The 23,301-nt window shown below is 37.9% G+C and overlaps 3 protein-coding genes across 6 annotated transcripts in view; 2 read left to right on the top strand and 1 right to left on the bottom strand.

Moving 5' to 3' along the window:
• LOC110845255 (pro-neuregulin-2, membrane-bound isoform) overlaps window positions 1-12,869 on the top strand; it is a 41,720-nt gene extending 28,851 nt beyond the window's left edge. Inside the window, exons 9-10 of one of the 3 annotated variants that reach the window (XM_035847186.1) lie at window positions 7,851-7,903; window positions 10,194-12,869. In XM_035847186.1, coding sequence (XP_035703079.1) covers window positions 7,851-7,903; window positions 10,194-10,246 — 106 coding nt within the window. In that variant the 3' untranslated portion in view covers window positions 10,247-12,869. Of the gene's footprint in view, window positions 1-7,850; window positions 7,962-10,193 lie in introns of all 3 variants that reach the window. The other 2 variants (XM_035847185.1, XM_022091642.2) reach the window with 2 other exon arrangements.
• A 1,287-nt stretch (window positions 12,870-14,156) lies between these two features.
• LOC110843814 (upstream stimulatory factor 1) lies at window positions 14,157-16,218 on the top strand. Of its 2 annotated transcripts, none has more exons than XM_022089857.2 (4): window positions 14,157-14,348; window positions 14,628-14,836; window positions 14,900-15,186; window positions 15,278-16,218. In XM_022089857.2, exons 1-4 carry the CDS (start codon window positions 14,323-14,325, stop codon window positions 15,497-15,499), a joined length of 744 nt encoding a protein of 247 aa, XP_021945549.1. In that variant the 5' UTR covers window positions 14,157-14,322; the 3' UTR covers window positions 15,500-16,218. The 2 variants fall into 2 exon arrangements, with proteins under 2 accessions (XP_021945549.1, XP_021945548.1); XM_022089856.2 differs by having other exon boundaries at window positions 14,161-14,348; window positions 14,900-15,201.
• LOC110843813 (sodium/potassium-transporting ATPase subunit beta-2) lies at window positions 16,208-21,402 on the bottom strand. The gene is made up of 7 exons (XM_022089855.2): window positions 21,041-21,402; window positions 18,097-18,240; window positions 17,804-17,923; window positions 17,575-17,728; window positions 16,917-17,094; window positions 16,643-16,835; window positions 16,208-16,563 (listed from the first exon to the last, which is right to left on the bottom strand). Exons 1-7 carry the CDS (start codon window positions 21,165-21,167, stop codon window positions 16,460-16,462), a joined length of 1,020 nt encoding a protein of 339 aa, XP_021945547.1. The 5' UTR covers window positions 21,168-21,402; the 3' UTR covers window positions 16,208-16,459.
• Window positions 21,403-23,301: the final 1,899 nt, after the last annotated feature.

The following is a 23,301-nucleotide window of genomic DNA, read 5'->3' as shown; positions in this document are numbered from 1 at the left end:
AATGTCAGGTTACAATGGAAAATTTTTTAATGAGAAAAATTTTTAAATTTCCATTAGTTACGGATTTGGGATTGAGATTTTTATTAATTTTTATTAAAACTTATGACAAAATTCTTAAAATATTGAATTTCAGAGGCAAAATTTAGGTAACTAATGGATATTTGCGAATTTTTCCCATTGCAAAATATTCCATTGTAACCTGACATTTAAACCACCCTGTACATTCAGTGGCCGCGGAAGCTGTGGGGACATTGCCATTGTAGGATGGGGGAGGGAGGGGTTTATATAAGATCGGGAGATGAGGGGGCATCGAATAACCGTGGGGACATTGTCCCTCTGTCCCCACACCCTTCCGCGGCCACTGAATCCACTGTCTAAACATACGCACGCACGGCACACGCATGTCGCTCGCACTCTTGTTGATCCCGATCCCAAGAAATACGGAAACAATGAGCAAGACAGAGACGCTTTCTTACTTTTCGTGCACCACGGAAAAGTAAAAGGAGATCAAACAACGAGTTAATTTTGTGATTGTACGTACATAAGTTGGTTGGTTGGCTGTAGAAATAACGAGCAAGTTCAGCTCGTGCCTGTAGTAGTTTGTCTTGTTTTTCTTCTTCCTCCAGTCGCTAACAACGCTATTACGAAGGAACAAAACGCGTACAATTATAAGAACGTTAAATCAACATGAGATTTAAAAATTTGAAACGTCTCGAGGGTGGGAGAGATGCATGGTGTGGTGTAACCAGTGGCCGTGGAAGGGTTTGTGGGGACAGAGGGACAATGTCCCCACGGTTATTCGACTATCTTATATATTTAAACCCATCCATCCCCTATCATACAATGTGAAGTCCCCACATGTCCCCACACCCTTCCGCGGCCACTGAGTGTGTATGTAGTAGCTTTAAAATAAAATGAACATCATCATCCTCTCGACCGACATACGGCCGAGTATCGGGTGTCATCACATCACTAAAGCTATTCTCTCGAGAAAGAAAAGAAAGAAGGGGAAACCGCACGTTTAATTTCGTCCTCTTATTATTCCTCCAACCTGCCACATATGCACATTTACATTTACGTTTCTTGACTATGTACTATCTCCAAAATAAGATTAGTGAGCTGAAGAAAGTTTTATGTATTCATCTACTCGGCAGAGGTGGGCAGCATATTTTATTAAAAAATACAGGATTGGATTTTGAGTCCCGTTCTTCCCTGGTTTGGATTTTCAGGGGTGTTACACCCACAAAAAGATGAGAATCTGCGTGGACAAAAATGCAGGTTTTGTTAAGAAATTAACTTTTATCGGGGTCGAAATATATTGTTTCCACGATTTTTAAAAAATTAAGTATTCTGACAGATAAAAGGTTAATTTCTTCATAAAATCTGCACTTTCGTAAGGCTCTTGTCTTCTCCACGTAGATTATCGTCTTTTTGTGGGTGTAACAGCCCTGGAAATCCAAACCTTGGGAAGAACGGAGCTCTAAATGCTGAATTCTGAGAAAGTACTTTGCCAACATCTGTGCGGAATTTAACAAAATTTTAATTTTGTGTCGAATTGAGAATTTCATAAGCTTTGCATTTTTTCAAACCGTTCATGTATGTAAAATATCAATTCGCCACGTGCGGAAAGACACATTTGCCACTTTTTGCACATTTACGTAACAAACTTGAACTTGCATATGAAATTATTGAAATTTTCACTGTTTTGATTGCATGTCTACACCGTGGTTCGTATCTTTGTTCCCCTCATCTGTCAATCTTCGTCCGTCATGACATCCAAGAAGTTGGCAATCGATTCTGTCCCATCTTGAATTCTTGGTGGTTTTCCTTACGGGAAAAAAGAGAGCGATGAACATACCAACGAAACCAAACCACATTCATGCAGATATATGTACAAGTGCGAGTTAAGTGTTTGACGACGGATGCAATGGGGGGCAATATTTGATTGGATAAAGTTTCATGTTTCCGTGATTCTATTTGAGAGGCAATATTTCATTCATCAGCTAGACAGACACACGACGACGACGACGATGTGGACCAAAAACTAGATAAGATTTGGTTTTCAAGTGGAAAAAAATGCCACTTTCTTTAATACAGAAAATCAGTGTTTCGTTTCTTGCGGGTTTGTCACATTTCTTGCAGTGTAAAGTAAGAAATGCAAGAAATGCGAGGTATGCAAGAAACTGGGAGAAAGTGCGAGAAATGTGCGCCATCTAGCCACGTGGTGTATGAAGTATGGCGGCGCGGCGTAGTTTCTTGCAGGTCAAAATAGCTAAAAAACACTTTCTTACCGCTATTTCTTGCAAGTGGTCACTTTCATCGGAAACACTGGTAAAAACGACCAAAATTTGGAAAAAAACGGTCCAATTTGCCACATTTCTTGCACTGAAAATCAAGCCACGCAAGAAATGCGAGGTGCAAGAAACTGGGAGAAAGTGCAAGAAAATATCTGCCACGCGCCGTATGGAGTATGCGCGGCGACGAGTAGTTTCTTGCGCCTTGCATTTCTCCCAGGTCAAAATATTTCCCCGCAAGAAACCACTTTCTCCCCCTTATTTCTTGCACTTTGCACACGAAACCTTGCTGATACTCATCTCTGGCTGTGTGTGTTGATGTGTAATGTTGTGATTCTTCTTATGCAAGCCAGGCATCACTTTGCATGAGGAAACACTTACCAACCAGACCACGACATCCGACATTTTCTAAACAGCGAAAATGACTCAGCGAGAGCAAACAGGTCCTTGCACTTTCATGGAGTTGCGGACATTACGCGAGATTTATGAACTTTTTGATGTCCTAGTAAATACATATTTTAATTTCGAGTCTGCTTCCAAAATCGTAGCGCCCCGCAACATGTTGATTCATTCCTTACGCAACACATGCAAATTACTCAACTTTTCGTGTCCGTCCATCCATGTGAAGCCGACCACAAACAGGGCTGTAAATCTGCACAAATTTTGCAACTTTGATCCTAATTGTGATAAATATCGGTCATAAAAGTAGTTTTGGGTAAATTTTATTGCATGTTTTTCCGGGAAAAGTAAGATGGAAATCCGATCCAAGATTGATATCAAGACTTATCTTGTTAGAATCAGTGGCGGCGGAAGCATGGGGACAATTAGTGTGCCCCCAGAAATTCAGAAAAATCTTGTCTTGCTAATGTTAATAAGCATCTTCTCCAGCCATTTCACAAGGCTAATGCTAATGTCCCCCCAACTTCCGCCGCCACTGATTCGTCTGTCCAATAAGTAAAATAAATGCATCGAATCAAAATCGAATTTAGCAGGAAGGAAACATCAATCCGTAAGGAATACAAATCGTTTCCGATCGTCTGATCTATTTTCGGATTCGTAATAATAATTTTGGAGAAAGCACATTATATCAAGTGGAAGTTTTGAAGGGTAAAATTTAGTGATGTAAATCGAACTTAATTTTACAGATACATAGTTTTGTGAGACGCAGACATAGCAAAACGGGTATCATCCGTCTTCTCGGAATTACTTTTCCCCCAAAGCTAACAGGTTAATGGTTATTAAATAGGATTTTATGGCTTGGCTTACTCAAGTTTCTACTTAATCTTCTTATTCATACAAAAGGGAGGTCTCGCAGCGGATGCTCTCCGATTTTGGGCAAACTAGTGCAAATCGATGGGAAATTTCATTAGTATGAAATTTGCGAAAGACACGATCTCCCAATGGGCACGTTTAGCAGAGATATTTGCATCCGAAGAGGAGAAAACGCGCCTTAACGTCGACAAATTTTACACTTTCCAAATTTACTGTGCGCTTTCTCCTCTTCGGATTCAAATATCTGTGCCAAAAGTGCCCATTAGGAGATCATGTCTTTCGCAAATTCCATTCATGCTAATTAAATCTGTTAAAGATTGACATTAATAATTTGCTCAAAATCGGAGAGCATCCACTGGGAGACCTCCTTTGTCAGTCATGAGATGAGAGAAAGAGTCAAGTGTACATTTATGCATCATCCCAAAGGGGAAAGTTGAGATTGTGTATCTCTAAATCGTTATTTAACAAGAGAAAACTCGTTTTGTTGCCTGCAATGATTCATCAGAAATATTTGAGCGTAACGTAATGCACGTAGCCAGCCATAAAGAAAGTGAAGAGAGACAAGCAGCAGAAAAAAAATCTTTGACGGAGAAAGCACACTGTAACACAAAAAGTGCATTTCCGCCTCATCCCGATTTTTTCCCTGGCTGAATAAAAATTCTGTGTACATCTCAACGAAAGACTGACAATGCAAGTCTTTTACGTGTACAACTCAGATCTGGTTGGGACAAATTTTATTTTGTTCACCACAAAAAATAAGCATACCCGTATTTTTTCATTTTTCATAATGCGCTAATTTGAGCGCGAGGCGCGAATTTTGAAACATTTTTCAGCCAAAATCTCGGTTTTTAAAAATTCCGCAAATTTTCGAATTTTAGCGCGAATCCAAAAATTCGAAAACATGTCTCTTCAGAATGATTTACTTGACTTATGAAAAATCCAATTGTCTCGAAATTTGAATTTCAAAATTTTTTGCCAGTTTTTGAACTTCATTAAAATTATAAACTCTTTCAAATTTTTTACTTTTTCAAAAAATAATGTATTTGGATTTTTTATAAGTCAAGTAAATCAATATGAAGAGACATGTTTTCGAATTTTTGGATTCGCGCTAAAATTCGAAAATTTACGGAATTTTTAAAAACCGAGATTTTGGCTGAAAAATGTTTCAAAATTCGCGCCTCGCGCTCAAATTAGCGCATTATGAAAAATGAAAAAATACGGGTATGCTTATTTTTTGTGGTGAACAAAATAAAATTTGTCCCAACCAGATCTGAGTTGTACACGTAAAAGACTTGCATTGTGAGTCGTCGTCAAACGTCCGGAACTAACCATATCACATCACTAATGCAGTAGCAAACAGTACAGGAAAAAATGTAGTTTACTCTGGTAAGAAATTTGCAAAAAGCAAATAAATTTTTCGCGAATAAAGTGGTTGGTGGTACTACGTATAAGTCACGTATGAACGGAGGAAGCGCGCAATAAGCGGTATGACAAAGTTAAAAACTTGGAAAGATTGAAGATATGATGATATCCAATTCCAATCCGGAAAAGAAGGGGTCAATGTATTCCCTTCGCTGTTGTACTTACTTATGTCCCTAAAATGTGATGATATCCAGTCGAACTTTGCGAGAAATATAGCCTGCATGCCACAAACTCGGGGTCGTTTTACATCTAAAAATTGGGACGCAAACCATGTTCAGGCCAGATTATTTTGTGACCAGCTTACAATTAGTTTGTAAGACCAATTAAGCCTAGTACGCAGGACGGATTTTTCACGTTTAGGTTTAGCAAAAACGAGAATAAGAAGCTTATTAAGTAACAGTTTGTAATTTATTTGAAGAAACATTCCCATTTGGCATACTTTGTGCTGAAATTTAGTACTTCCAGTGAAGGAGTAAGTTAATACAAAGCAAAGAACTTGTCATTTCGCGCGAAAAATCCGTCCTGTGTACTAGACTTTAGAGACAACATTTAGTGCGGAAATTGCGCAAAATTCAGAGCGTTATGGGCGCCGCAAGTTTTGCGAAAACGCTCAGTTTTAGAACGGAATTTGAGCGATTAAAGGTGTCGCCGGAAGGCACAAGTTCCGTTCGAAAAACGAAGTCGTTTTCTCGAAATTTTGACACCGATAACACTGAATTTCCCGCGTCTGCCCAAGTATCGCGCTAAATGTTGCCTCTAAAGAGTTGGTCTTTTAAACTAACATGGTCGCAAAATAATCCGGACCGAACATGGTTTGCGTCCCCATCTTCGAAGAGCACAAAGTTGCCCGAAGACCACGACTGAATGCACATCTCCATTTGTACATAAGTACACTCGTAATAAAGCTGGCTGGGAGGAAATGTGTAGAGAGCGAGAGTTAAATGATGGGACGTTCCTTCGCTGTATAAAGTTGTTGAGAACAGTCATGAATTTCACCGAGATCATTTATCCCGAGATTTATGTCTTGTTAAGCTAATTAGGTGAATTTTTAAGATGCGAGCTAACCACAAAAGTGGAGGGAGAGCTGCACACACATACCAATAAATTTTCAGGATTGGTGAAAACTGAACAAGTTTCTGAAATGTGTATGTAACAGGAAAAGAGAGAGAAAATGATGACAAAATTCGCAAAAAGATTTCTCTTGCAAAAATCACCAAAGAATATTTTTATTTTAAGAAATAATAATAGCAAAAAGAAGAGAAGAGAGGACACGATTTATCATGTCGTACTCATTTATCTCATAATTTAATTTTTATTTCTACGTCTCAGCTCCGAATCTGAATCATCCTCGTTTCGTATTCTTGCATCATTTCAGTTGGAATACACCCTTCGTTTAATTGCATTCCATGTATGTATGTATGCGCAGGCAGTGGCCGCGGAAGGTGTGGGGACATCTGGGGGCGTTAACAGAGTATAAACCCCTCCTTATCATATATGATAAGGAGGGGTTTATATAAGATGGGGACATCGAATAATCGTGGGGACATTGTCCCTCTGTCCCCACACTTCTGCGGCCACTGGTCTTGTCCACGTTATACGATACGTGTTTATGTATGTACAACAGTGGCCGCGAAAGGGTGAGGACAGAGGGACAATGTCCCCACGGATATTTGATGTCCCCATTATTTCCCCATGTTATACAAACCCCTCCCTCCCCCCATCCTACAATGTTGATGTCCCCACACCTTCCGCGGCCACTGAAGAGATATTCCATTTGTTAAGAGAGACATACAATGGACGCGGAACAGAAAAGGACAATGTCCCCACAGTTATTTGATGTCCCCATCATCTCCCCGGGTTATACCCCTCCCCAGTGTTAATGCCCCCGATGTCCCCACACCTTCCGCGGCGACTGCATACACACACACATATTTATACATACATACACGCCGCTAAATTTTATTTTTTAAAGCGATTGTCTCTCTTAATCTTATCAAGTGGTGTAATAATAAGTTTGCTTCTGCTGCAAACAAAGTTTCCTCGAGCTTCCTTTTCTTCCGTCTGTCCAAGCCCCAAGTTTTTCGAGTGGATTTATGAACACGGGCTGAGAGAGATTCAAAAGCTACATGGCAATTTGTTTCTCCTCGTCGTGCCAAAAAATGAGATTACGTCCAATCCAAAACTGAAAGCATCCAGTTTTTCTGCTCCTCGCAAAGTCGGAGATATTGCAGATATCGCAGGAGAAGAGAGATTTTGCTTGTGTGATGATGAGATGCCTGTGAGAAAGAAAAGTTGACATTTTCATTTCATTCGTTTGGTTTATAATTATGTTTATTACAAATTTTCATAATAATCGCTCTTCGAGATAAATTGTGACATGAGAAGAGGGATGAGGAAGGAAGGGGAAGCCTATTTTTGTGCGGAGACAGTGGCCGCGGAAGTTGTGGGGGCATGTGGGGACATTGACATTGTGGGAGGGGTTTGTGTAATATGAGGAGATGATCAGGGTATCGAATACTTAAACGTGGGACATTGTCGCTCTGTCTGCACGCTTCCGCGGCCACTGTGCGCATATATTTCATTTGTTAAGGGATATATAAAGTGGCCGCGGAAGGGTGGGGGCAGAGGGACAATGCTCCTACCGTTATTGACGTCCCTATCCGTGTTAAACCCCTCGCTCCCATATTCTGCGATTGCAGTGTCCCCAGGTGACCCCACACCTTCCGCGGCCACTGAAGAGATATGTAAACTTAACGAACGGGTGGCTAATCTTATTTACTTATCATACTTTTTGGCAAATCATACCGATTACCGACAATGGTGACCCCGGTTTTAATGGATGTGGCTCATTTTGTGTTTCAGGTGCGCGGAGGGGTACCAGGGTCAGCGGTGCGACACCAAGGACGTGCAAGGAAGTATGTATCTCTCCTACTTTTGCCTATTCGGAACCAACAATCCTGACTATCCTTGTAGGTAATAATGTTTCGCTGGTAACGGTTCAACAACCCCTTTCCTCCAGGACCACCCACCACCCTCCCTCCCTCCCTCATTTCCTTAAATACCTACAAACAAACTGATTTTCGGAGATTCCTCCCAAATTGTCCATCAACCAAAAACAACAACTTTCACCACACAAAAATCCTATCAATCTCACACATTAATAACTTACATAAGCAATTTGCAATCACGCAGTAATAATTATGCACAATTTTACTATATGTACATGTCTTGCAATCAAGCAGTAAAGTACCTACACAGTGCTAGCGGAAGCGGTGGGGGCATGTGGGGACATTAGCATTGTAGGATAGGGGAGGGACGGGTTTATATAAGATGGGGAGATGATGTGGACATCGAACAACCGTGGGTACATTGTCCCTCACCCTTCCGCGGCTACTGCCTATGCAGAACTTTACATAGATCTGCGCGAGTCCATGTAATTTCTCTTTTTGATTTCATCTTGTTGTGAATAATGATTGCACACAACGAGATACGAGATGGAAATTTGTTTACCTGAAAGAATCGTCACGTTGGTTGGTTCATGTTCACTCAAATTGTTCAAGAGAGGAGAGTTATGGTTGTATGTATGCAAACTTCACTTGAAACGCATCGTGACAGGAAATAAACAAAAATTATTGGAGCTTGTTCTTCGAGATTTGGCAAATTACGGGAGAAGGAGGAGCGGAAAAAGTTGGGGGCATGCATTCTAGTGGAGTCATTTTAAAGATAATAATCAATTAATTATTACAAGAAGAGGAGAAAAACACTTCTCAGAACCAATTTCGAACCCGTTGACATGCGAAGAGAAGAGTTAGTTGCAGGCAGTTCTGGCTTGAAAAGATGCAGATGGTGATTTCGTCCCAGGAATAAAAATGCAGTTTCTCTTAAATGTCACCATGTGCAAATTTGTGCTGTATGACATTGCATCGTGCTAATATTATCTTTCTAATATATGTATCTGCATTCGGTTGGTGTCAGGCCAAACGGAGTAAGTGGCCGCGGAAGTGTGTGGGGACAGGACAGAGGGACACTGTCCCCACGGGTATTCAATGTCCCCACCATCTGCCCATTTTATACAAACCACACCTTCCCCTATCCTACAATGTTAACGTCTCCACGGCTTCCGCGGCCACTGTGAAACACTTTATTACGCCAAATGAGATAAAGCTTTGAGTGCAGCGAAAGAGAGATGTGTCATTTTACCAAATCAATTCATATTAAAGTTAACGAACCATTTGACCATTAAAATCTTCTGGTGTTTTATTATGACTACTTAGAATTTTAGAAAAGTGTTCAGAAATGTAAAAATTAATGTTGCAAGGCAAAAACCATACCGCAAATATTATTTACGACGACGTGGTAGAATTTGTTGATCCAGTTTTACTACGGGATCAAAAAGATGCAAAAACTAATAGACGTTAACTGCACATATGTGCAAACCAATTATGCAAATATTTAGTACAGGAATAAATGCATGTAACTAAAACTGCACCTGCAAATTTATAAGTGCACGAACGATTTCTTTAATGGTTGCATTGACCAGACATTTCAATGTCTAGGAAAATAGTGCTTAAATAACTTACAATTTGGGACGCCATTAGATGCACCGAGATCAATTTAAACCGTTATAATCATTCAGTGGCCGCGGAAAGGTGTAGACAATGTCCCCGCGGTTTTTCGATATCCCTAGCATCTACCCCTGTTATAAGTATAAACCCCTCCCTCCTTCCATCCTACAATGTTAATGTCCCTACCGCTTCCGCGGCCACTGAGTACAGGAATATGAAAACTGCACCTGCATATATAACGATTTCTTTAATGATTGCATTGACCAGACATTTAGATGTCTACGAAAATAGTGCAATTTAGGACGCCATTGGATGCAACGAGATCACTTTAAACCGTTATAATCATTCCATAACCGTAAGACTTTGATGATCCAAATGGTTAATGGTTATCATATATATCACAAATCGTTATCATTTTAGCACACCCAACACACAATGAGTCATTTCATACACAATATTGCAATTTTACGGCGTGATTGCAATAAATTAATGTCCTTTGGTATTGTCTCGTCTACATATTTTTTCCTCTATTTAAGTAACGTTTCGCCTTTCACTAATTCTTATATATCTATGCAAATTTAATTCGCACAACGCCTCGTAAGACAAAAATATTTAATGCATGATAATTTTTTTTCTGCAGGTTCAGGGAGTGATTACGAATCCACGAGAAGGCTTTTAAACCTGTGGGACTGATGAAGATAAGCTTCTCGACGGATACTTATCGCCCGGTATGCAAATGTCTGAAAACGTCCACCTGCAATTACCTAATCCCGCCGTCAAAAAAACTGGACTTGACCTTTTTGACCTTTTCCGAAGGAAATATGGTCGAAATTCGCCACCAAGCTTCAATTTTGACCAGTTATTCAGTTGGATTTACAACTTTTAACCTCTTTTCAAATTGAGCCATACAGTTAAAAAACTAATTAATTACTTAATTAAATAGTTTGGTCATCTAATCATAAATTTGATATTTATTATAAAGTCTACCCCGTGAAAAAAAAAGAAAGTGACGTATAATTTGTTTTGTGAGCTTGATTTGACATATTTACCAATCAATTCAATGATCTCAGCAGTTGGGGAATCTTCTTGTTAATAATTAATTCAACAATGATATGAATGAGTACCTTATCAAGCTCTTGACTTGTATTATCGGTCCGATAAGAATATATAATCACTACTCTCCTAACTAACACACAAAATATTGGTTAATTACTTATTAATCACAATCTGCTTATAAAAAACAATTAATAATTCTCATGCAAAAAAATTGTGAGAAAGAAAGCCTTTTCTTCTTCTTCTGTAAGCCTAACTGCCAGATAATACATTGCATTAATCTTATAACCATTAAAAACATACAGTTATTGCTTGTTAAATCGTAAGTATTTAGCATTATAAAATTTTATACGAGCTATTATAAGTAATTTTTATTTTAAAATGAAATAAACACGGACAAAAAAGGAAGGAAGGAGGAACGACAGTTTTCATGGTTTGCTCAGGTGCAGAGAAATGACAGGGCACGCGTATGCAGTTTGTTTTATGCAGTGGCCGCGGAAGGTGTGGGGGACATCGGGGGATATTAACATTGTGGGATAAGCTTAAGGGATAAGATTTCCTGAAGCTTTTCGAGACTGACAGCCAGTGACCGCGAAAGTTGTGGGGACATTAACATTGTAGGATAAGGGAGGGAGGGGTTTATATAAGATGGGGAGATGATGCGGACATCAAACAACCGTGGGGACATTGTCCCTCTGTCCACACCCTTCCGCGGCCACTGATTTTATGCAATGCCAAAAAAATGTGTGGGTTTGAGGTCGATCTCTTTAACAGAAAAAAACAAGTTGTAAAATGTTTTGGAAGAATGCGAGAAAGAAGGGAAAAGTATGAAATGTTCCTATTAAGTTAATTGCATAAGTTAATTACAGATAAGTCATTTTTTGTTGGGTTAGAATTTTAAACTGAAAAATCAAGCATTAAAATCAATAGCACAATCTAAATATATAAATAATATTTCAATGGGAAAAGGTGGAGAAAGTAGGAGAAATCTCTATGCAAAAAAATACATGCAAAATGCAACAGAGGAATTAAAACACCGGAAGTTGGGAAACGATATAGGAAACTGGAGAAATTCACGAAATGGAAAGGCTGCTAATATACATAATAAGGTATTAATTATCAAGATGAAGTCATTAATATATAATAACTTATCTGAAATTAATGGTTATCTAGGTCTTATGTATAAGTATTAATAGTCACTAATCATACCCACCGAGGCAAGCAAGCACTGAATGCTTCTCAATAAAATATTTAGAATCCAATCCACTAATATTACTCAATTATTATTATAAATATTATAATTATTATGCATTGTTGACAATGCCATACACCACATTTTTTTAAAAGATGAAGTCTCAGAAAGTTGTTAAAGATATTAAATGATGATGAAAAGGAAATGTTAGAGAAAGTACGTGCATAGTAAAAAATTAAAAAAGTATGTAACCATTTTGTATGTACAAAAAGAAAGTAAAAGTAATTGTATTTTGATAAGAACTGTACGATAAGGTGGCTGTTTATTATGGGGAAAGTAGTTGACTCGATTGATTGTAAATGGATGTAAAGGTTGTTGTAAAATGTAAATTGTTCTGTAAAATAATATAAAAAACACCATGTAATTTAATTATTAATACTACAACTGACAGTTATTATTTTATGGGAGAGTTAATTGTTATCAAATTTAAATAAAAAATTTATTATAAAACGATAAATACACACTTTTCTTTTTGTGTATTTAAAATAAAAAGCACGAGTTGCTTTATAAATAGTCGAGAATTTCAAATAAATTTGTTATGGTTTGTGCATTAAAATTGGACCCTTTTTATGCAGAAATGGGTCTAATTATAAAATACGAACCGTAATCTTGTGTATATTTCAGGTTTTCAACTTGTACTTATTATTGTTAGAATCTTTTCGAATTCTTCTATTTATAATTATTGCTGAGCTGTCCTTTTAAAATATGAGCATTATCAAATGATGAAACAGTATTGAAAACATTGCATTCATTCTTCTATAGTTTGTAAAAAAAAATCTCCCGAGTCATTTATACTTTACTTTACCTTAATAATTCTGTCTAATTCTAATTAATTTTACTTCTAAGTTCAGAATGTTATTGCAGCAGATACTAATTTATTGGGTATTATAGCGTCTCAAACTAAAAAAAACATGTTTAAATTCCTTACACTGGTAATGTTGCAAGCCTCGCATTAAGTATGCAATTTGAATAATTATTCACAGAATAAACTTGTTTTAATGAAAAAAGAACGTTGTATTTCTTCATTGTCATATATAATTGGTTCACATCGCTCCACGCATTTATATTGTATGATAAGACTAGATAACATTTCCGCTATTTATTATAAATCTGCTACTTTACTTGAACTGGGGTATCTTGCCAGGTATTACACCACTTGGTTCAATATCTACTTCGAAAGTTTCCTTTTCAGAAATTGTTCCACGAGAGGAAACCCTAATAACGCTGGCTTTTGGTATTCCTAACGAATTCGCCCATGCGATAGCTGTGAATGTATCAATATTATGGATTAATTAATAATTGTGCATAAATGCAAGAATTGTCATATTTTGCATATTTAATTTTTGCATACCAGGTCGAACCATGTCCTCTTCGTCCGTTCTAATGCCGACTGTTTTGGGCCAACTTTTATTTCCGCTGAATATTTGATAAAGACAATAGCCTCCCGCATTCCAGGCAATAATCATGTATAAAATTGATAATCTCTGCTTCATATCGTACGCTTTATGTTCTTGCATAGGATTCATTCTGTTCCTTATGTAACGCCGGATAAAACGAGGAGTACGAAAGAACATTTTGTGTTCTGTGTGTTCTGATTCCGGTGAAAGTTTCAAGGTTCCAGGTAAGGATCTTATACTTGCGTTATTTCTGTAATAAAATAACAAAAAATATTAGATATTCCACTAATTTTACACCATTTTTAACAAGTTTAAAGTTAAATCAAAATATTTAATTTTCTAAATACAAAATAAGCTTTCCCTACACTATCTTATTAATTACCTTTTCCAAAAAATTAACGAAACACGCAAAAACCAATTGAAATTTGATAAAATCCCAAATCCTAAATTCTTGTTATTAGTATAACTTTATAACTTTGCATTCCAAAAAGGATCATTCACACTCTGAATTACAAGATTTATTACTCCCAAAGTTTTCTCAACACTGGAGTAACTTCCTTATTATTTACCTTTTCCAAAAAACTAAATAAAATGCCCAAAAACAAATAGAAATTTGATAAAATCCCAAATTCAAAATTCTTACCTGTTTGTTTCCGAGTAAAATTTTTACAAAACTTTGTTTTTCACTGTAACTCCCGCTCCTCTCAAGCAAACAGGAAAACCTGCATTTCTTTCCACTCCTGGGGCCGTACACCAACAATTTACACAATTTTGACCTTTCACCCCCCACTGACCCAATACCCCCGGGCTAAAATTACCACAACCCAAAACACCAAATTTCCTCGAACTTTGCCCCTCCTAAATTCCCTCACATCCTTTCTGCACAGCCCCCACCACAGAAATTCTTGGCCAGTGGGGCAGGATTGGATGCAGGTTTTCAGGGTTTGAGGTGCAGCCATTCTTGGTGGTGTGACCGTGTGACATACCGTGTGACCTGCATTTGAATTTTATACCAGGATTCGAGCCCTTCGTCGGCCACCAACCACAACAAATACAAATTCCTATTCATGGACATCGCTCATCATCACGTGCAGTAAATATTTCTCACTTCTTACTCTAGATTTTTGAATATTTCAATATTTTCTAGTATTTCTTTTAGCAAGAAATAATTCAATAGAATTTCTAGTGAGCCGGTATTATTTTATTGAAGAAATGAGTTACTTGAATCCATTTAGTTCCGGGGGACGTTGTTCTTTTCGTCTTTCAACAAAAAGAACTTTTTTTTCCAAAGTTCGACAGAGGAGGATGATGATTTGGTCAAAAAGTGTAAATTCTAATTCTAATATGCACGACTTATCGTATTATTATGTAGTCAAGAAGTTCCCGTGAAGGTGATGATTGACACGAGCGATGATGACGACTCCCACGAAGAGATTGAAATCGACCCGATGGAAATTGCTACAACGGTCACAATCGTGGAGGAGGATGGGAGCACCTCGGTCGTCGAGGGGGCGCAAGTTTCCTCCGTGGTGAGTGATGCTGGTCCCAACTCGGCGATAAGATTCGGGCATAGTTCAAACGGTAAGAAGATAATGTTTTTAGTTATCTGACTGCAACATTAATTGTTAATTATAATTCCAACAGGTAATGTAACCTATCAAGTCGTCGCAAATGATAACTACCACCAATCCTCGGGCCTTCAACTTTTAAACAATGGGAGTGGTGGTGGCGGACAATATTACGTTGTCAGCTCGGGCGTCCCACGATCTCAAGTAATTGATCCAAGAAATTTTGGACGCGTGGTGAAAGCCAATGCGAGGGACGATAAGAAAAGGGCGACCCATAACGAAGTCGAGAGACGACGGAGGGACAAAATTAATGGATGGATTGGAAAATTGGCTAAAATTGTTCCTTCCTGTGCGGATGAAGCTGTGAGCAAAAATCAGGTATTATTTAATACCAATCAAGTTTACCCGTTTTTTTTTGCAAGATTTTTAAAAAACTGTGTAAATTTTTTTACAGAGTAAAGGCGGAATTTTGGCCAAAACCTGCGAATATATTGGAGAATTGAAAAGTACTAATTGTAGACTAGCCGCCTCGCTGAAAGAACATCAAAACACGGCCGAGGAACTAGACGCCTTAAGACGAGAAGTAAGCGAACTTCGGAAAGAAAATATGATGTTAAAACAACACTTAGGACCGACGGAAGATGATTCCACGGTTATCATTACAACATCAGAATGAATGAGTGAATGAATGAATAATTAATTAATTAGTTTTATACACGTAAATATTATTATAACACAAGTGATACAAGGTTAGTTTTTAACTACAGAGACTAATATTATCTACGAGAGACCGATACGTACTCGAATAATAATGTGAAGACAAATTGCATTTTCTCGCCTTGTAAATCAATTCCACTATCATTCTTAATAATTAACTGATAAATATTTAGGGATAAGAAAAAATCGATTACTATTACTACACTGTTCAAATTATACCGTTTAATAATAATGCAAGTTGAGTCAAAATATGTTAATTATGAGAGGTGTGAAACGTTAATGAATTTTTCTCGTTTCTTTTAGTTTTAATGAGTACTATAATTAATTATGTAGTATTTTTGGTTTAATAGACTAGTATTATTTTAAAGGACACATCCACATGTATGTAATTGCAAAAAAAAATATTTTAACTTTCATTTACTGTTAATCTTCCAAGCTTAAACTTCTTCTAAGTGAAAATTAGGCTGTTATATGTCGAACAATACATGTGTAAAGAGGAAGCCCCCCACAAGAGTAAAGTATTTGACAGAGAGATCCTGCAAAATATAGTAGACAAGATATCTAAAATAGTATAATATGATACTATGCAATAATATGTGACATCGATCTATAAGATGATAAAGTGGTCGTAAAAGTAGAATAAAGTGGACAAAAGACATGAATTTTAGATAAATAAGACATTGACGTGAAGGTTTTAATTTTTAAACACAATTATCCAACAAGACAACAACTATAATGCTTTATTACATCCATGCGTACACCAGACCACCACTCGGATTATATTCATACATAATTAATTAATTATTTAATGAATTTTATTTAATGGGGAATTTGAAATACGGAAAAAAAACTGTACCTTGTTTGATTGACCTACATTTAAATTTATTATTGCACTACCTAACAAACAATTTAGCAAATCTTAATCAACCATGAGTTCAAAATGGACAGAGCCGAGACGGAAGACTCTGTCGTACTTGATGTTCTTTGCCCAAGCCCTGCATTCAATGTTGATAAGAAGATGACCTGTAATTATGTAAAAAAAATTATAGCTGATCAAAGTTAATTAATTTAATTTTAACTCAATTAAAGACAAATTAGTTACGGGAAGTTTTGGGAATGTCGAAGTTGACCATGACGAAGGGGCTCCTATAATTTTTCTGATTCTTGTAGGGAAAATAGTAGCCAGGGATTTTTCTCTCGGGTTCGTAGGTGATATGTCCCTCTGGAAGATTTTCCTTGTCGCCCACGCTTTCTCCGGAGCATGAAAGCCAAACCGTTTTCAAAGTATTGACAGCCTATTGATTAATTAGCACATGCAAAATTAGAAAAATCACGCATTGTTTTCATGAAAGGACGCTATAATAATTTGTTTTTACATTTGAACTCTTGTTAACTTCCTTCCAAATATGGTCTCGCAACGTTCCCGGCATCTCGTCGTTTTTCACTTTATCCTCAAGGTCATTCTGCAACAGGACGGGGTCAAATTTATCATCATTGTTGACCCCAAATGGTTGTGGCGTCCATCCGAAAATCTTGTTCAGTTTGATGAGAACACTGGACCAAGAAAGAAAGGACAATGTAAAATGTTCACGCCTTCACGGACTAAGGCATTATTGTTTCGTTTCTTGTAAGTTTACTGCATTTTTTGCATGGGTAAGTAAGAAATGCAAGAAATACGAAGTGCCAGAAACTGGGAGAAAGTGCAAACTGGGAGAAAGTGTAAGAAACTGGGGTGAAAGTGCAAAAAAACTGGGAGAAAGTGCAAGAAATTGGGAGAAAATACAAGAAACTGGGGGAAAGTGCAAGAAATGCGAGGTGCAAGAAACTGGGAGAAAGTGCAAGAAATCTGGGCCATCTAGCCATGCGCCGTATGAAGTATTTATCGCGACGGGGCGTCGTTTCTCGCCCATTGCATTTCGTGCAGGTCAAAATATTTACCTGCAAGAAACCACTTTCTCCCCGTTATTTCTTGCACTTGGTTACTCCCACCCGAAAAACACTTTACTAAATAAATACGACTTCAACATAACTAACCATGGCTTTCCGCTGGGCTGATAACCATACTTATTAGTTTCTGTGCAGTAACTCCTATCGCTATATTGGACAAGACAAGCTGCCGAATCGGTCGCGGTTTCGCCCTGGTCGTTACATATTTTCGTTCCTGGGGTCCCCTCGGGTAGAATGTTGTCTAGAAAATGTTGAATAAATTACATATTCATCAAAATTATGATGGTCACGCCATTGACATTTTTATGATACTTACGCTTCAACATTACGCTCAACTGGTTCCACCAAAATTTAGCATCGCTTTCCACTCCTTCTTGATACCAGATCAGGGTGGATTCCGCATTTGCATCTTGGTCAGGCATGGGTCGGAAACCGACTGGAATGGGTTTAAGAAAATGGTCAGATTTTGGCCGATAAAACAGTGGCCGCGGAAGCGCAGAGGGACAATGTCCCCATCTTATATAAACCCCTCCCTACCCCCATGCTACAATGTTACCCAAATGTCCCCACGGCTTCCGCGGCCACTAATTTTGCATAAATATATAGTACCTCCAGGATTTGTTCCGATAATGCTCTGGTCCAGTTTCCACTTTGGCGAGTCCTCATTCAGCGTTTTGGAGAAGATGTAATAGTTGAGGCAGAAAAATCCGGCCAAACAGGAATAAAAAATGATGTAAAAGATGATGATTTTGACTGAAATTGGCATAAAACAAGGCAATCATTAGTACAAAAATAGGTGCTGCAGCGCTGTCATAATAAGTAAATACCGGTAAAAAATGGCCCTGCATCAGCATCATCAATTCAATTTTTAATGGATAGAATAGAATAGCGGACATTTTATATGCATGCCATTGCACAATCAGGTTAAAATTTTAACCTTGAATTAAATCTGATCCCATTCTGTTTTTAATTATCTTTATGCAGTGTGCCATCGGGTCAATAAATGATAATGAAAATTAACGCCGAGCTAGTGTTTGTTCGGTGAGAGGGAGATTTTATGCACCCCTCCAGAGCGTGCATGTGTACCAGTGGCTGCGGAAGCGTGTGTGGGGACAGAGGGACAATATATCCCCATGGTTATTCAATGTCCCCATCTTATATAAACCCCTCCCTCCCTTGACAATGCCCCCACAGGTTCCGCGGCTCCTGTGCATATCTACCACTCATGTTCGTCATAATTATGCATTCTGTCTCCGTTTAAAGATCACAATTACCTTGCCGGCACAATGCACACATAAAAACCGTTAAATTAGCACTTATCATTGATTACCTTCGCCAAGTGTGAATTAGTGTGAAGGATTTTGGACTTGTTGAATGATTAAAGTTACGCAATTTACTTTCGTACATTCATAAATGCAAAACTGAACAGAAGCACTATGCAAATCTGTCAACGCCGGGATTTTCCGCAATTTTTGATAGCACATGTGGAGAGAAATTTTATTTAATGATGGTTTAAATTTTATAAATGAATATTTTTTATGTGTGCGCTTAAGTTAATTTTGTACGTTCATGATTTGATTTTCGCCACTTTAAAGTGGCGAAAATTAATATGCTGCATTGCCGTATGAACACTAACTTTCATTACTTTTGACTCTGCTAAAATGCTGTTAGTAATTTAATTAAATTTTCAACAACTCGCATGTTTGGTAATGCTTCATTACTCTCATAAATATTTAACCACACGTTGCTTCATGGGCATGGACATTCCTCGTCTGCTTACACCGTTTTCAGCAGACGTCGTCGTCTTTTGCAAAAACAATATTCAATTCACTTCTTATACGACTGACTCGAAAATAAAAAAAAACAATCTCAAAATATTTTTTAGCGTTTTAAATTATTAGAATAGAAATGGAATATTTCTGAATAATCTTGGTCTATCTATTCTGCAGCTGTCATACTGTATATGAAAACTAGATAAATGCAGTAAAACAGTCATATTTTTCTTTCTTTCTTACACAAGGGACGAATTATTATACGGCTTTACTTAGGACATAAATTTTTATGACTTCATGCAAAAAAAAACAATGCTAATAATGAGCAATATGAGCTGAACGGAACGAAATGCATACAACGTAGTAGAAAGAACGGACTAACATCACATCAATGACGGAGCCTCCGTCTCTTTCAAATACATTTTACTGCATAATAAAAAAATATGGATAATTGATTCATATTTCACTTAATGGATTTTGTTTGAAAGAGTCAATGACAAAGGTTCAAGTTGGTCCAAGCAAAAAAAGAGAAATTGCAGAATCAACAAGTTTAGATTTTATTTTATGTGTGACAACAACAGAATAACTCTCAACTTGAGAGAGGTGTTAATTTCCAGCGTAAATTTCTTATGTGTGCCGATTGTGGTTTGGTTGGGGGAGGTTCATAAATTATGTAAGGGGCAGGGTCTAGGCTCCAATGAAGTGACACATGTTAAAGGGGGAAGGGGGTCTATATAGAAAATCGCGATTTTTTTGCATCACATAATTTATGAAGGTCCCCTCTCGGTTAAAAGAAATTTTACCATTTTGTAAGGTCTGACTATGTATGATTCGAGTCTCTCGAAAAATATTTATTCAACTGACCGAAATTCAGCAAGAGATCTGGTTACGATTTAAATTCATTCATGTTACTTATTTTCTGTATATCGAGGTCGTCATATTTTAGAATCAGGGCTGAATTTCCACATTATTTTAAGTGTGTTTTTTGTGCAAGAAACATATCGTTCAAATTCTTGGAAACAGTTACACACTTATCAGAATCAGAATCTCTTAATGTACAGCCAGAGCAATTCTAAACTCGTCAACATGCACATTATTAAATTCGTTCCTTCCCGTTGTTTTAAGTAGCATGGAAAATGGAAATCTCAAAATATGAGCTGCATGAGTGAGCAGAGCAGCACAATACAGTCTCATTTCATTTCAGGTTAATCATCACAATGCTCATGTTCTCAGTTATGAATATATTATGGAATTGTGTACCCATCAGTCGAGATGATAAGGCATTATCTTTTACATTAAATGGAACCCACAAACATCCCATCGTGCATATCCTTCTGCTAAATAATCCAATAACTTGTGACTGGGTAGGAATGGTGGATAATAAAGCCGGCATATAATCAGTGGTCGCGGAAAGGTGGGGACAGAGGGACAATGTCCCATCATCTCTCCATAATGTTACATAAACCCCTCCCTCCCATCCTACACTGTTAATATCCCCCCATGTCCCCACGGCTTCCGCGGCCACTGCACATAATATATGGGATTTCTAATAATGAGGGTATCTAAATCCAACCTTATTTCATGACACAAACCTCCCTCATGCATCCTCCACTCACCCAATTTTTGTCAATTTTCCAATAAATGCGCGACTACATATCCGTCTAATTCGAAAAATTAGGTAGTTTGCGAACTCCGACTAACTCGTGTATTAGTAAATTGTATTAAATACAATTTGCTGTTTTATGCAACCAAGTAAAAAAAAGTCGGTTTCGAGCACTTACTCCATGAAGCCGCCGTCCTTCCGAAGCATGTTCCTTCTTCCGAATCGTAAATGAAGTTTCCAAATCCCTTGCCCTTCGTGGGATGAGACTTGCTCTTCGAAGAGATCTTTGCCTTGCCACCAGCCATCCTGAACACTTGTCTTATTTTCTTTAAGTAGGTAACTAATTAATTCAAGATAACTGCTAAACACCGGAGAAAAAACCTTGTTGGCTGACTAGAAGGAGTTTCAACTAAACAGATATTTAGTAGTAAATGATTATTGAGAAGAATAGATAGACCAGAAGAACTATTTAGCCTGGAAGTGGAAGAAGAGGACACCGTCTTCTCCAGAAGTCCACAGTTCAACTGAAGTAAAACCCACCGAGTAACGCGAGACTGGTCTCGACAATCGTACGTATAGCGAGATAATCAGACCACTTGTGGGGCTGGTACTGGTATCGCTGGAAAGTCTCAATGTATTTATGTACGTATGTATGTATTAACGAACAGTATAAAACACACACAATTGGTAATGTTTAATGCTATCCATGGATCGTATTATAATCAGTGGCCGCGGAAGCCGTGGGGACATCTGGGGACATTGCCATTGTAGGATAGGAGAGGGACGGGTTTATATAAGATGGGCAGATGATGCGGACATCGAGTGGGGATATATTGTCCCTCTGTTCCCCACGGCTTCCGCGGCCACTGATGGTATCACAATTACGCTCTGTTTTACCAGAGTCGTGGTTCGATTAGCTAAAACAATCCAATCCGGTAGAGTACCAGGAGGATATTGGTTTTCGGTTTTTCTTTTTCTCTCTAATTCGCTGGGACACTGGGTAGATGTGTATTAAGGAGGCAGCGGAAATGAATTAAGGTGTGTGTGTGTCTGTGTATAGGAAATTGGCATAAATGGCTCATGAAAGCGTACACATGGCAGGATTGTACGGTTTAAATAAAGGGAGAAAAGAGAATAAAATTCTGGATGGAAGATTACATAGAGTGGATTTTTGTGCTTCAACTCCTCGTAAATATGTAAGGACTGTCCACTACTTACTTTTGTCCAGTCCACCCAATTCACTTTCACCAAAACTTTACAACAGAAATAAAATGCGAAATGAGATAAAGTGTCGAGTCGACCAGATACAATTCGGCAAATGGATTTTATATATCTAATAAATTTAGAATATGCAATATTTTAGCAGTTTATACTGGATTGCTAATTTAATCACCACTTTATAACCACAGACACCTTATTATTCTCGAAATTATAAATAACCTCTGTATTTAAGGTTGTGCTATTTACGATACCACGACCACACTGGAATATTATTGAAATGCAATGCAACCCAACCTAAACAGCTTAATGCTTTTACTACTTGAAGCTAAAAATTGTGTAAATACGTGCATAGATTAATATTCCGTTAACTTGACGGCGGACGGAAAGTGCGTTAGAATTACTAATCACCACCTCCTCCCAAGGTACTGTTACGCACTTATTTTACACGCACATAGATAAATATAAATGCGTAAATTTAGGTTACGCACAGCACAACGCTATGTACCAACAATGTACTATTGACGATCTGATTAAACTCCTGGGGGTTTGAGTCGTGGTTGAATTCGCACATCCCTTATTCAAATTTTAAACCTTACATATTCGCATCTTTCTTACTATTATTTCTCTCCTGCGGGAAGATGCTATTCCTTCTCTTTGTTGAAAGGGTGGTATTATGGTTGAGATTTTTTGTCATTTCTTAGTACACCACCCTCCCCTTCTCATCAGCATACATATGCATGTACGATGTGCGAATACACAATATGTGCAAATTCGGTGCGATGTTTTCTAACTTTTTTATGCCGACTTCCATTCCATCCGTGATGATGGTAAAGATGAGTATATGTACCTGCACATACGAGCTTGAGTGGCGTTTCGCATGGCAAATTTTGCCCATGTACTTAGATAATACGAGATGGAAGCTTAGCTTAGTTCTCGTCAGTCAGTCTCTCTCTCTAACCTATTCTTATTATTGTCCTCCATCATCCACGTAATAAACCAAACCAAGCAACCCAGCAGGTAGGTAGGTCAGACGGACGGAAAGTGAAGCTAGTTTGAGTTGGTTTTGCAAAACAAGGTCCAGTAGACATGGGCAAAAACCTATTTTGACTTGGTGCATGGTAGTGAAATAACTTGATAATGATGATGATGCTGTTTTATTCTGCTACTTCACGTACGTACGTATAAACGCCAGGCTAGCACATTTTACTTGGCTGGCGT

Source organism: Folsomia candida, unplaced genomic scaffold (genome assembly GCF_002217175.1).
Source record: "Folsomia candida strain VU population unplaced genomic scaffold, ASM221717v1 Fcan01_Sc002, whole genome shotgun sequence".
NCBI lineage: Eukaryota > Metazoa > Arthropoda > Collembola > Entomobryomorpha > Isotomidae > Folsomia > Folsomia candida.
The sequence above is the reverse complement of the archived record's forward strand: the minus strand, read 5'-3'. Positions and strand labels throughout refer to the sequence as shown.